This window comes from Sorex araneus, chromosome 6 (assembly GCF_027595985.1).
Source record: "Sorex araneus isolate mSorAra2 chromosome 6, mSorAra2.pri, whole genome shotgun sequence".
NCBI classification, from domain to species: domain Eukaryota; kingdom Metazoa; phylum Chordata; class Mammalia; order Eulipotyphla; family Soricidae; genus Sorex; species Sorex araneus.
In genome coordinates, this window is record NC_073307.1 from 54363468 (window position 1) to 54375971 (window position 12504).

Sequence of the window (12504 nt, forward strand, 5' to 3'; positions counted from 1 at the left end):
AAACTAGCCAGACATGACAATGAACCACAGGCAACCCTTGTGGGATTTTATTTGCGGCTGCAGTTCCCCAAATGCTCACTGCGGCCCCTGCAGCCTGTGCCCCCCATGGGCCCGTCCGCTTTAGGCACAAAGGTGCATCTGCATCCAGTCCAGGCTCCAGAGCTCCTGCTCAGCAGGCAGTGGGTAGATGCGCGAGTTTCCTCGCTTTGTTCACGCGAACTTGGAGCTGCGTGTCTGGGCTTTTAAAACTGGCTTCCACCCCAGAACATTAAGAGCCATCCTCCTGTGCTTGGAGCCACACCCAGTGATGCTCAGGGCTGATTCTGGGCTCTGTGCTCAGGGGCTGCTCCTCGTGGGGCTCAGGAGACCGTAGGGTGTGCCAGGGATGGAACCTTGACGGGCTGTGTACCAGAAGAGCCTGCTGTGCTCGCTCCAGTCTTGACACCACACACCTGCAGGATCCCTGCCCCACTCGGGAGGGTTGGCCACACCTGGCACTGCCACCTTTCACACCATGCCCGTGACCTCATGACACGGTGATCATGCAGGCGCAGCTGCCTGGCAAAAGATGCTTACTGAACAAAAAGATGCACTTCGCTGCTTTCCAACAGCATTAATAGTACCTGATCTTTGTGATCTTGTGCATTAAAAAAAAAATTATTTAAAAAAGCTGAAGTCATGTCTCAGGAGAGAAAAATATTTGAGAAGGAAATGATTTTCCCCTCCCCCTAAAATACCAAATTTACAACAATCTGTAATAATACAAAGCAGCTTCACGAAGAAGGGTCGAGGAAGACGACTGTCCAGACTGTCCCTGGGGGGCAATGCTGGCCTATGAGGGCTTGGGTTCCCACCAAGGGCTTTACAATGGTTGGTGGTTCACGCCATGCATGGAAACCCCAAAAGTCCTCTTCAAGGCAACAGGTTGGCAAGAACTTTGGATTCATGCAAGGGATGTTCCAAAGGGCCTGTTTGGGGGCTTCTGTCCCTCAAAGTCCACAGACATTACTGATGCAAAGAAACAGCCCATTACATACAAAGGCACAGCATGGGCGAACTTGTTTTAGAAAAAGGAAGCAACTGATGTGACCGCGCTGAAAGGAGGCAGTGTAAGAGCCTAGTAGGAACCCCCCCATCTTCCAGACATGGGATGGGGTGTGTGGGGGTGGGGCACGGGAGCTGCAGGTATAACACCCTGAAAACAAGAAGCTGAGACCAGGCCGCGCCTGCCTGCATCTCAGCCTCCTCATACATTCCTGCAAGAACACCTGGGTGCTCTCCTCAGCAACACCCTGGAGCTGGGCCCATCTGGGTGCAGGTGCCCCGGTGCCTCTGAGAAGTGCACACTGCAGGGCCACACAATGGGAGTGCTGCCAGGGGCTGGCATGGAGCAGGCAAATATGCCAGCATGTGCCCAGATAGCAGTGCCACCTCCTACAGGTCTGTTAGGACAGCATGTGGTTCTGAGGACCCCTGGTTACTGCCACACTTCCTGTGAAGTCTGTCTTCTCTGGAAATAGGCGCCTGAACACCCTGATTTAAGAGGGAAAAAAAAAACCCACACATTTGACTCTGGCATTGGCTCAGAGATGGGCGCTCCTGTCAAAGGCACTTTTGCGTTCCTAGTATTATAGTGAACGCATTAGAAAGTCAAGGGCGTATGTTCCACAGGAACAGCCACATTCTGAGCTGCAGACAGTGGTGGAGGATGGTCCCAGACAGGGCACAGTGGCTGCTGACAAGCACGGCCTCGGAACCTGGGCTGCAGAGCACGTGACGGCTGTGGAGGCTTGTCTGGTCCTAGGACACTCATTGTGTTCTAAGCTCTCCCGGCGCCTGCTCTGGGGGGATGAGTCTGACCAAGGCCCATCAGGGAATAGGGGAGTGACAAGTGACCCTAGACAGCCCCGTGCGCGTGCTTGTGGCAGAGAGTGGGGCGCAGGAGTGCAGACAGGAAGCGGACAGGACACTGTGGGCTGGCAGTTCCAGCCCCAAGGAAGCCTAATCGGACCTTTTAAATATTAGTGCAAATCCCAACACTCCCGCCCGCTGGATGCGGCGCAAGTCAGTCTTCGTTCGCAAGAGTCTCAGTTGATAACCAGATCTTGGCGCCACTCAGGAACTTGCTCAGCGGCGTCCCCAAGATGCTGCGTCGGCAGAAGTTGCCGATGGGAGAGAAGGGGAAGGAGGAGGAGAGGAAGTCGGGCGTCCCCAGGGCCTGGGGGGCACCACTGGCCCGGAAGTACAAGTGGCTCTGCTCCTGGCCGGCTGAGCCCAGCTCCAGGGAGCCAGCGCAGGGCTGCCGCAGCGTCCTGCCCAGCATGTCCACCTCGTCAGCCAGCAGGGAGAGCTTGTGGAAGGCTGTGATGAAGCCCCCGAGGTGGATCTGCGTCTCGGGAACCCAGCGGAAGTAGCAGAGCTTCCAGAGTTTGATATGGGGGGCGGCGAGGTGTGGCAGGAGAACGCCGTGCAGGTCCACGGGCTTGGAGCACCACTCACGGAAGTATGCCTCCATACCCCCGCTCGGCCTGTCCATGTCGGTCTGTGGTGGCAGCGGCCTCGCTCCAAGCACCAGTGAGTTCCTCCGTGCCAGTGGCTCGGGGTCACTAATGAGCCCGTTCTTGAGGGTGGTCGGCAGCCCTCTCAGTGTGGAGCTGTAGCTCTTCTGGAGAGGAGACACAGGGTCAGCACGGCCAACCCGCAGCATCCCAGAGTGGGGTGTTTAATGGCGCTGGGGCCACATGGACAGAAATGGATGTGACTGAGACTTGAGCCCACAGAGGCATCTCCCTGCCTCGGTGCTTCCCTTGCACAGCAAGATGAGCCAGTGGAGACTCGGGGGCAGGGAAGCCAGAGGCAGCCACTCCTTCCTGCTGGGCCAGCCTCCCCTCCGTGGCCTCGTGGCCTCCCCCCAGCCCTATGGGGGTGCAGGATAGAAGTCAGGCATGCCAATAAATTCCTGCAGCTTCTGTCAGGGCCAGGAAGACAAGCTGATAGTGGGTGGGCACGTATTAGGGGGCTGAGCTCAGAAGAGATCGGGGTGCTGGGCCCTGGGGTGGCAGCCAGCATGTGTGCGCGGTCACTTACCTTGGTCCGCTTGAAGACCTTGGCAGCGCCATTGTGCACACAGAGCGCGCGCTTGCCCACGTAGGCAGGGTTGTGGAACAGGCTGCAGTCCTTGGCTGTGAACTGCAGTGACCAGTCCCAGACCGACGGGAACTCCAGGCCCTTCTCATGGCCCAGCTGGATGTTCTTACTGATGGCGAATTCCTGCCAAAGGCAGCAGCACCTGGTCACTGTCTCCATCACTCCAGGCTCATCTCCGAGCGCAGCCCACCGTTCCCCCCCCGCCCCCCGCCCACCGCGCCCCGGCCACCTCCGCATGCCTCAGCCGAGAGCTGAGCTCGGGCAGGCCACCCTAGGGGCCATCACTGCCCTCTCCTGGGCGCGGCCTTTTAGGAATCCCTCCACACTGGGAGTGAAAGTGACGCGGCCTCTTACCGTGCTCTGCTGCACACGCTGGTGGGGCGAGTTGAAGAGGAAAGTGCCAAACAGGGAGAGGCGGGAGCTGTCCAGCACCACGGCTAGGTACGTTTCCGAGAACTCGAAGGCGGCGGGCTGCTGCTCCAGCAGCTGCCACACGGCATCCAAGAAGAGCAGGAACAGGGGGGACTGGCCAAGGGAGGCAGAGAGGGCGCGTGAGGGCAGGCAGATCCAGGCACAGCAGGAAGAGAAAGAAAGTGCAGCCACCCTGCGTGGGATGATGCGACATGCTGCGTCCATGGATAGGACAGGAGCAGCCGGGACTCCAGCACTCAGCGTGCAGCAACCGACCCACCTCAGTCCCCGGCACCCCAGTGCCCTGCAGGGCAGCACCCCGTGCTCAGGCCCTCACCAAGGACCACTGGCCCGACTGGCTTAGAACATCTGGAGCACTGCTCAGGAGCCCTTCCTACTCCAAAATACAACAGCCATACAGACCAATCCGTGTTTGGAGCTTCTGCACCAACTTCTCGGGCTCAAGCATGTCCCGAGAAGGGCAAAGGACCAGCGGGCACCCTGAATCCCCCGGGGGTGGTCCTGGCACTCTGCAAATGAAGCAGAGGAACCCACCACCCGCACAGACCTGCAGAGACCCTTCTTCGCGCCCATGTCCTTTCCAAAGGGGATTTCCGAATGCTGACGTGTGCACTAGGTAGGTGGTCACATCCAGGGACTGCCCCTGGTGCCCTGTAATCCCACCAATGGCCAACATCCAGAGACTATAAAATCAAGCTTCTGGAAGAGAGTGATGCAGAGCCTCTTGCCCCCTTGCCTGGCTATCTTCCCCGGGGACCTCAGAAGGGGTGGACTTCAGTTTCTCCCCTGCCCCGAGCAGAGCTCCTGCAACCAAAGACCTCTGGAGCCTACTATAGCCATGCTCAAGGCCCCTCTCCACACGTTTGGACGAGCCTCACGCGTGAAGGAACCAGCAGAGGAACCCAGGTTTGTGGGACCTGGGGCTGAGATCTCCAAGCCTGCTTGGATCGGGACTGGGCCTCTTCTGCCCAGATTCCCCATTTACCAGTAGCTAGGCAGTCACACCCAGGGACTGCCTCCAGCGCCGTGTAATCCCACCAATGGCCAACATCCAGAGACTATAAAATCAAGTTCCTGGACATCTTGTAGCCTAGTTCTCCCTCTGGAAACTCCCTACCGAGAGTTTCCTGCCCACATGAGAGAGCCTGGCAAACTCCCCATGGTGTATTCATATGCCAAAACCAGTAATAATGATGGGTCTCATTCCCCTGACCCTGGAAAAGCCTCCAATGCGGCATCATTGGAAAGGATGAGTAAAGAGAGGCTGCTAAAATCTCAGGGCTAGGCCAAATGGAGACATTACTGAGACTGCTCGAGAAATTCGACAATCAACAGGATGATGATGATGACGACGACATGATGACGACTAGCTGCTGCCACAAGGACTAGAACAGCGTCACCTCAAGGCGGCACCAGCTCAGCTGCCCCTCGGTGATCTAAGAATGGAGCCCTTCCAGCCTGCATCGTCCTCGCAAGGACGGTGACTGGGACTCTGAGCCAGCACCAAGCCCTCACCCTTCCGGGCCCCGTGTGCATGAGGGTAGTGGCCGGGGAGTGCTGGGCCCTCACCTCTTTCTCCGATCTCTTCAAGTGGTTGCACCGGTCGAGGAACGGATACGCAGCCATGACCCACTCCTTCTGGATCAGACTCTGGAAACCGGTGATGGTGCGGAAATAAGGATCCAGCATCACTTGGATGAGAGAAGCCACGACACAGCTCAAGTCTCTCCCCTCCTCCTCTGTGAGGGACAGCGAAGGAAAACGGTCACTACCTGGAACCAGGCTGACAGAGCAAGGAAAGTGGGGGGCATCTTTGGACTCTGGCGCAGGTGAGAAAATTCACTGGCTTCCAGCAACTGAGCACTATGACAGACACTGAAACGGGGCCAGTGGTCTCCTGGCATCAGTGACAGAAACCAAAAAAAAACTGCCACTAATATCTCGTATGAGATGTGAAAATTTTATCAAAATAGGAACAAACCAAATCATCTCAAGGATTAAGAATGCAAGGATAGCTATTGTATCTGATAGTCAGTAAGTTTCAGACAGCATTACAGTCAAGAAAGGGCAAAAACAGCGGAACAGTCTCATCGGGAAAGAGAAAACATCTGCCTGTTGAAAATCCAATGTTCATTCTGGATGAAAAATCAGCAAACTAGAAAAAGAAGGAAACTTCCCCCAGGCAGGAAGGAATCATCTCCCCAAACCAACAACCAACAACAGTCTCAGCAGAGAAAGATCTGGCTTCTCTCCAGAGACCGGGACAAGCCAAGGCATCTACTAGGCACACAGAAATAGTGGATCTCGCTGGACAAGTAACGACCAGAGAAAACGTGATCACTGTTATTACTGAGATGAGACTGTCTTCAAAGAGATCCATGGGCTCAAAAATATTCCTATCAAGATTACAGTGTGCTCTTCTGCAGATTCTGAAAGTTTACAGAGACGCAAAGGCCTCAGCAGAGCCCAGACAATGTAGACTGTGCTGAGTGTGGAACAGTCTAGAAGTCAACGGCACATCCAGGCCAAGAGTAAACAGTCTGGCATTGCCCTTCTCCCTGAAGCTTTGAAATATCTGCCTTGCTAACATCAGCTCCGTCTGACAGGCAAAAAGACACTGATCTATACCCGTCAGTAACAGCACAATGCAATCACACACTGTGCTCTGCGGACACATATAAAGCTATGTGTTCTCTGTTTGATCTGCAAGTTAGAAATCTATTAGCTGCCCAATTGCTTCCCATACCATTATCCTTGGCTTAACTGGAAGAGTGATACTGTGATTTATTCCTAAAAGCAGACAAAAATCCAAAGTATTATTTAGTTCAGTCCTTTCTTGACATCAAGCCATTTTTTCCTTCCAGTGTCACAATCCAGAGCCAGATTATGATTTAACCATAATCTACAGTTTGAGCATATCAGACAGCTAGGTCAGGGAAAAGGAGGTTCTAGAGAACACTTTAAAGATTCAGTGAGGGCTGTGAGCCACCCCAGGGTGGCCAGGATAGCCATGATGAACATGACCTATGGGCACTGGGGCCACCTGTCAGCAGATGGCGGCAGGCACTGAGTGCTCAGTGATGGTCCTACCTTGAAGGACAACGGACAGATGCCTGCCTTCGAGCACGTACACGAGTTCTGCTGAATGTTTAAGGAACGTCCTGGACAAAGAAAGGGAGAGACACCGTTACAATCAGACTTCCAGCCCTACCTTCTGGAGTACAGCAATGGTCGCTTGCCTGATGTCAGCATTTAACATTCTTGACATCAAAGCAGCCGGCTCGTGACCTGGACAATATTCTCCGTGACCTTTGTAACGTCTTCAGCATTTATGAGTTTTTAAAATTTTGTTTTGTTTGGGGGCCACACCTGGCTCAGGGCGTACTCTTGGGGTTACTCCTGGTGGGCTCAGGGGAGTATAATATATTTAGGAGTGCCCAGAGCTTACTATGATCAGTTCCTGGTTCAGTGATCAGGAACCACTTTTGGTAGGGTTCAAGGTGGCAGGATCAAATCAGGCTGGCCATATGCAAAGCAAGAGCCCTGCCCACTGCACTATCACTCAGGCCCCTAGACGATCTCTGTGCCTTCTGGACCACAGTCATTTCAGTCAAGCAAGTGGCCAGAGAGGGAGCAGGAGAGCTCGCTCGCTCAGTGCTTTGCCTATGGAAGCTCCAGTTTGATCTCTGGCAATACAACATCCCCCCAGCAGCACAAGGTATGGTCCCAAACCAAAAATGACAAGAGAAAAGAAAAAGAAACTAAGCTGTACAAACCTCACGTATTCTAACCACCGAGTGTTTTCCAGTGAAGAAAACCACTTCTCCTCAGTCTCTTCAAAAGGCTCTGTAACAAATATAGGCATTACACAGAGAATCTCATATTCGATGCAATCACACAGATTACATACACAGAGAATGCAACAAATAGGCTTTAGATACACCGAGAATTGCACATTTGATGCTATTACACAGACCCACATTTTAAGTTGTGAAAAGCTCAATTTTGCAAACTACGTCAGAACTCCAGCAGGAACCAGAATATTCAGAAACAGGAAGCCGGCGCATCTGCCCTTCCTGCGCGCCCAGGAGGACAGGCAACATGGAGCTTCACCGGCCTCCACCATCTTCCCCAGCTCTTCTGGCTGAGTGAGTGAGAGTCCCTCGGCGCCCTGCACTGCAGGAGCAAGGGCACCTGCCTGCCAGGGCAGTGTGCAGACTGGTCATGCCCACTGCCGCCCCCTGCTGTCTTGCTCTGAGACTGCCCAGGCTGGGGTGACCCTTCCCCGGGACATGTGCAGCTTCCCTCAGGGCCCCACCTTGTCAGATCACCCCCGCCTCACCTCCAAAGCACCAGAAAAGCAGGAGCACACACTTGCTCAGCCATGGGGTACCCAAGCCCTACCCTGAGGACCCTGGGACAGTCCTCAGAACTGGCCGTGCTTCTGCCCTGGGCCCGCCTGCTTGGGGCAACATTTTTTTTTTTTTTACTGAATTTTATTTTATTGAATCACCATGTGGAAAATTACAATGCTTTCAGGCTTAAGTTTTAGTCATACAATGCTGAAACAACCATCCCTTCACCAGTGCTCGGGGCAACTTTTGTGCTGCTCTCTGGTGCGATGGAAGCCTGCGCTCTCACACGAAGCCATGTCACCAGTGAGCTCCATGCCCAGCCCTCGGTGGACATGCCCCACAGACCTTTAGCGGACACATCTTCCTAATGTTACCCATGCTTCCTTTTCTAAGCCCTTCGGCCCCTCAGACAATAAAAGCTGTCCCATGGTTGTTCACAAAGACAGGGCCCCATCACTACCCGAGAGCATGGAGTTACCGTTGACACATAGGTGCTTCAACCTCACAAAGGCCGCCTGGACATCCTGGATGCTGGGCAGGGCCTGGTCCAGGTCCGACTTGTATACATCGCTCCTCTGGGGGTGGCTCTTTGTCACCGCGTTACAAATCCTAATGAACAGAGATCTTTCATCACCTCTCCTGCGTCCAGTGGCCTGGGGTGCTGAGCATGGCGGGGCCTGGGACCCCGAGAGGACAGCATGAGACAGTAGGAGTCGGGCACCCCGAGAGGACAGTGTGACACAGTTGGGGTGTCGGGCACCCTGCGAGGATAGCGTGACCTGGTGGGGCAGCTCCCAGGAAGAGATCAGCACAATGGGTACCCTAACACAGGAGCAGGCCCTGGGGGGAGGGTGGCCCTGAGGCTAGGTCGAGCAAAGGTCCTGGGCAGACCTTGCCTGGTCGCAAACACCCAGGAGGAAGGTCAACGGGGCCACAAGGAATGGAAAGCCGCATGTGGGGACTCGACTTGGGTGAAGGGACCCAGTGCCCACTGTCAGTATTCAAGAAAAAAATGAACGGAAATTATTCGAAGCCTCCTGGCTTCATAGCACAGCCACAGGCTCCCGAGGGCCCAGCTGCTGCGGGCAAGGCCCAACAGTCACATGCAGAGGGTCAACGTGGCACAGCCCCAGGGATGGTGGGAGAGGGGGACAGAGGCGGGACAGTGGGGCCCCGGCCCAGACACTCTGAGGAAGAGGAGGAGAAACAGGCCCAGGAACTGTAGGGAGAGAAGGACCACGGAGACACCGCAGCATCTGTGACGAGCAGGGACTGGTGGCTCGTCAGAAACGCCCGCTGTCCCGCAGACGTCTGATCTACGTAAGCGTCGGCAAGCTCTGCAAGTCTGTCGCAGCAGACCAGCTACCCTTCAGCAGACAGCCCGCCCCGAGTTCCCGCAGCCCACCTGGCCAGCCCAGAGCCTCTCCCAGGAGCACCTCGGCCGAGCCCACCCCCATCAGTCCCAGATCCTCTCCCGGGAGCACCTCACCCCACCCGGCCCAGAGCTTGGTGCTCGCCCAGGAGCACCAAAGGCCGCTCACCGCTGGTCGATCTTCCGCCGCTGCAGCGCATCCTTGATCAGGGCCATCCGCACCAGGGCGCTGCCGTTGGCGTGGCTCCAGCTCCAGAGCTAGGGGAAAGCAGTGGCTGCACTGAGCGGGCAGGGTACGGGCACCCGCGCGCGCCAGGAAATGCGCAAGGCCTCACTTACTGGCGTCCTTCTTCCCACGAAGGAGTGGGCAAAGCTCTTGAGGTCCTGGTCTGCTAAGGAGCTTGGCACCACGAAGTACTCAGGCAAGCTGGAGGGAAAGAACGGCCGAGGTCAGAGCGGCCCACACGCAGAGAACCAACCCGCAAAGGGGACTGGGCAGGAACTTCCTCACACAGGCCAGAGGAGCCAGAGGCAGGAGGGCAGGATGCAGAGGTGCCCCCTGGCGAGCAAAGGACAGATTCGGGCACACGTGCTTGTGCGCCAGGAAGACATTTTTGGGGGTGAAGCCCACGACGCTAGAGGGCTCTGGTGGGGATAGAGGGCCCAGTACCAGGGAGGATGAAGGCCTGATGAGGCAGTAGCGGGCACAACAGGTGACCAGCACCACCCTGAACACAGTAGTGCTGAACCCTCAGAACCTGAACCAAGAATGAAGACTTGCATAAGACACACAGGAAATAGAGGGACCAGGAAAATGTGTGCGGCAGGGGACAGACGCAGGGGCCGGGCGTGGGGGTGACGGAGAGGGACAGACCCAGGGGCCGGGTGTGGGGGTGACAGGGACGGACAGACCCAGGGGCCAGGTGTGGGGGTGACAGGGAGGGACAGACCCAGGGGCCGGATGTGGGGGTGACGGGGAGGGACAGACCCAGGGCTATGTGGCCTGAACAGACCAACGTAGAAGACAAAGCTGGCGCCACTAAGGTACCAGGGCTCCGCTTCTCTCAGGCCAGACCAGAAAGCAGGCTGGGGAGAAGACATGCGCACAACTTCCCCAGGCTGACAACCAGACCCGCAGGCTGAGGACGACTGAGAAGGGCGCTGGGCCCCATGAGCGCCACCTGGGAGCCCCCCAAGGACCACAGGCACCGCTCTCCCCAGCCGTGCTGGGACTCAGCGTACCCAAGTGCCCACATGAATGCAGGCTCCAGCACCGTGATCAGATTCCGGTCACCGCAGTCTCAACTCACCAGGTGGACACCATGTAGCCCTCATTGATGGAGCACACGCGCCACCCGGACGCACCCGTTCTCTTGACTTCGCGGTCCCAGTCTGAATAGGTCTCAAACAGGGGGGTGTGGGGGCCGCCACCGCCTCCCGAGGAAACGCCGTTCATTCTGTTGGCTACGACAGAGCAGAGGCACCATCAGCAACTGTGTCCGCACCCACGCTCCCGCACCGCTGCCGTGCGGGTCCCTGCTCTCCCAGGACATCTGCACTAGGGTCACACCTGGCTCTGCCCGCTCCCTGGCCTACTGCCTACCGCTGACACCAGGAGAGCCCAGCCCTGCACCCGACTCGGGCCCTTGGACCAGTGACCCCCTCTGGCCTATCTGTGCGCTTAAGCCCCTGCACCCCTGTATGACCCTCACTGGCCCGTCTGTGTGCTGTTTTCTCGCCCGGTGCCTGGGGTGTCCCAGTGTGGTTCCCAGTGTGTTCCCAGTGTGGTTTTAGGCACCCACGGTGGGTCCTGGTGCACCCCCAGGTTAAGGGGAGACAAGTCTAAGTGTGTCCTTCCCTCAGCCAGTGGACTGTGGCACAAATGAGGGGCAGTGCTGTCCCCGTGCCCACCACCTCTTCCTGAAGCTGACATAACTGTCCCTGGTCTCGACTCCCTTCTCCACTGTTATTTTTCTCACACATTATACTAACTTGGGGCTCCTCGGCTCAATTTTCTCCTAATAAACTCCCAGGGGCTCTTTGTACACCCCCACACCCCCTCCCGAGCCACACCCAGATGCGGACCTCAGCGGGCAGCGCTGGGAGTCCTTAGCAAGGAGCCTAGAAAGAGGCAAAAGTAGCCCATGGCGACACAGGGACCTGCGCTCACAGGGCCACCTGGGATCACACTCTCCTGGGCACTCGCCAGCAGGTGTGTGTCCCCGACATACGTTCTCAGGTGCCGCCCCCTCGCCCCGACTCCCCATCATTTGCCTTCCCAGGAATCGAACAAACCTGCAGGTTCTCCTGGGGAGCCCTCGCATCACATGACCACACACACACAGACACATGCGACATACAGACACACAGGTGAACACACGCAGACAGACATGCAGATACAAATCAACACATGCACACACATGTGAGCACAGGGAGACACACAGACTCAAACACGGCTACACACACACAGACACAGGTACAAGCACACCCGCTCCTCGGCGGCACACATTTGGGAGCCTGGGGTGAACTTTGGTGTTATCAGGAGTGCCCCGCGGGGCCAGGACCTCTGCGACCTCTGCCCAGCGCCTGACCTCCCTGAGCCTGAGGCAAGAGTCGCTGAGAACAGGGCCGAGCACCAGGAAGGCGCAGAAAGCAATTCGGGGAAGAGCTGTGTCCTGGGTCCCGAGACTGGGAGGCGACCCCGACTGGAGCCGGAGGGCACTCGCCATTCAAGCTGAGAGCCATCCACTCACCAGCAAGACCCAGACAGTTCCCACCAGTTTCGCAAGAGCATCAGAAACTCCAAGGCGACACCCGTGAAACAAGGGCCATGAAAACACGACGGTACTTGTGTGGAACCAGCCACTGACAATTCGAACAGAAGAGAGGCATGTGGTCAGCTGAGCAGGCCCACACCAGGCCAGGTGCTGGCAGACCATGTCACCACCACCACAGAAGTGAACAGACGCACACAAAGGGCTCCCTAGTCCCACACAGCACCAGGGCCGAGTCCAGAATCAAGTACTGGTCAGGGTGCTGAGTGAGGAGGCCCGGCCAGCGAGCTGTGTACTCACGGCACTGCCAGGACTGAACCCAGGGTCTCCCACGCCAGGCACAGGACCACACCAGCCTGGGTCCCTGTACGTGAGACTCTTCCTTAGGGCAAAATCAAGCCTGAGTTCCAAGCAGATCCAAGAA

General features: G+C 56.7%; 1 protein-coding gene across 1 annotated transcript in view; it reads right to left on the minus strand.

Moving 5' to 3' along the window:
- Positions 1-25: 25 nt before the first annotated feature.
- MTMR10 (myotubularin related protein 10) overlaps positions 26-12504 on the minus strand; it is a 29566-nt gene continuing 17087 nt past the window's right edge. The window contains exons 7-16 of the mRNA XM_055141386.1: positions 10617-10770; positions 9646-9733; positions 9476-9564; positions 8413-8543; positions 7356-7425; positions 6670-6740; positions 5149-5318; positions 3502-3672; positions 3088-3270; positions 26-2665 (exon numbers count right to left, since the gene is read on the minus strand). Coding sequence (XP_054997361.1) covers positions 2066-2665; positions 3088-3270; positions 3502-3672; positions 5149-5318; positions 6670-6740; positions 7356-7425; positions 8413-8543; positions 9476-9564; positions 9646-9733; positions 10617-10770 — 1727 coding nt within the window. The 3' untranslated portion in view covers positions 26-2065. The remainder of the gene's footprint in view (positions 2666-3087; positions 3271-3501; positions 3673-5148; positions 5319-6669; positions 6741-7355; positions 7426-8412; positions 8544-9475; positions 9565-9645; positions 9734-10616; positions 10771-12504) is intronic.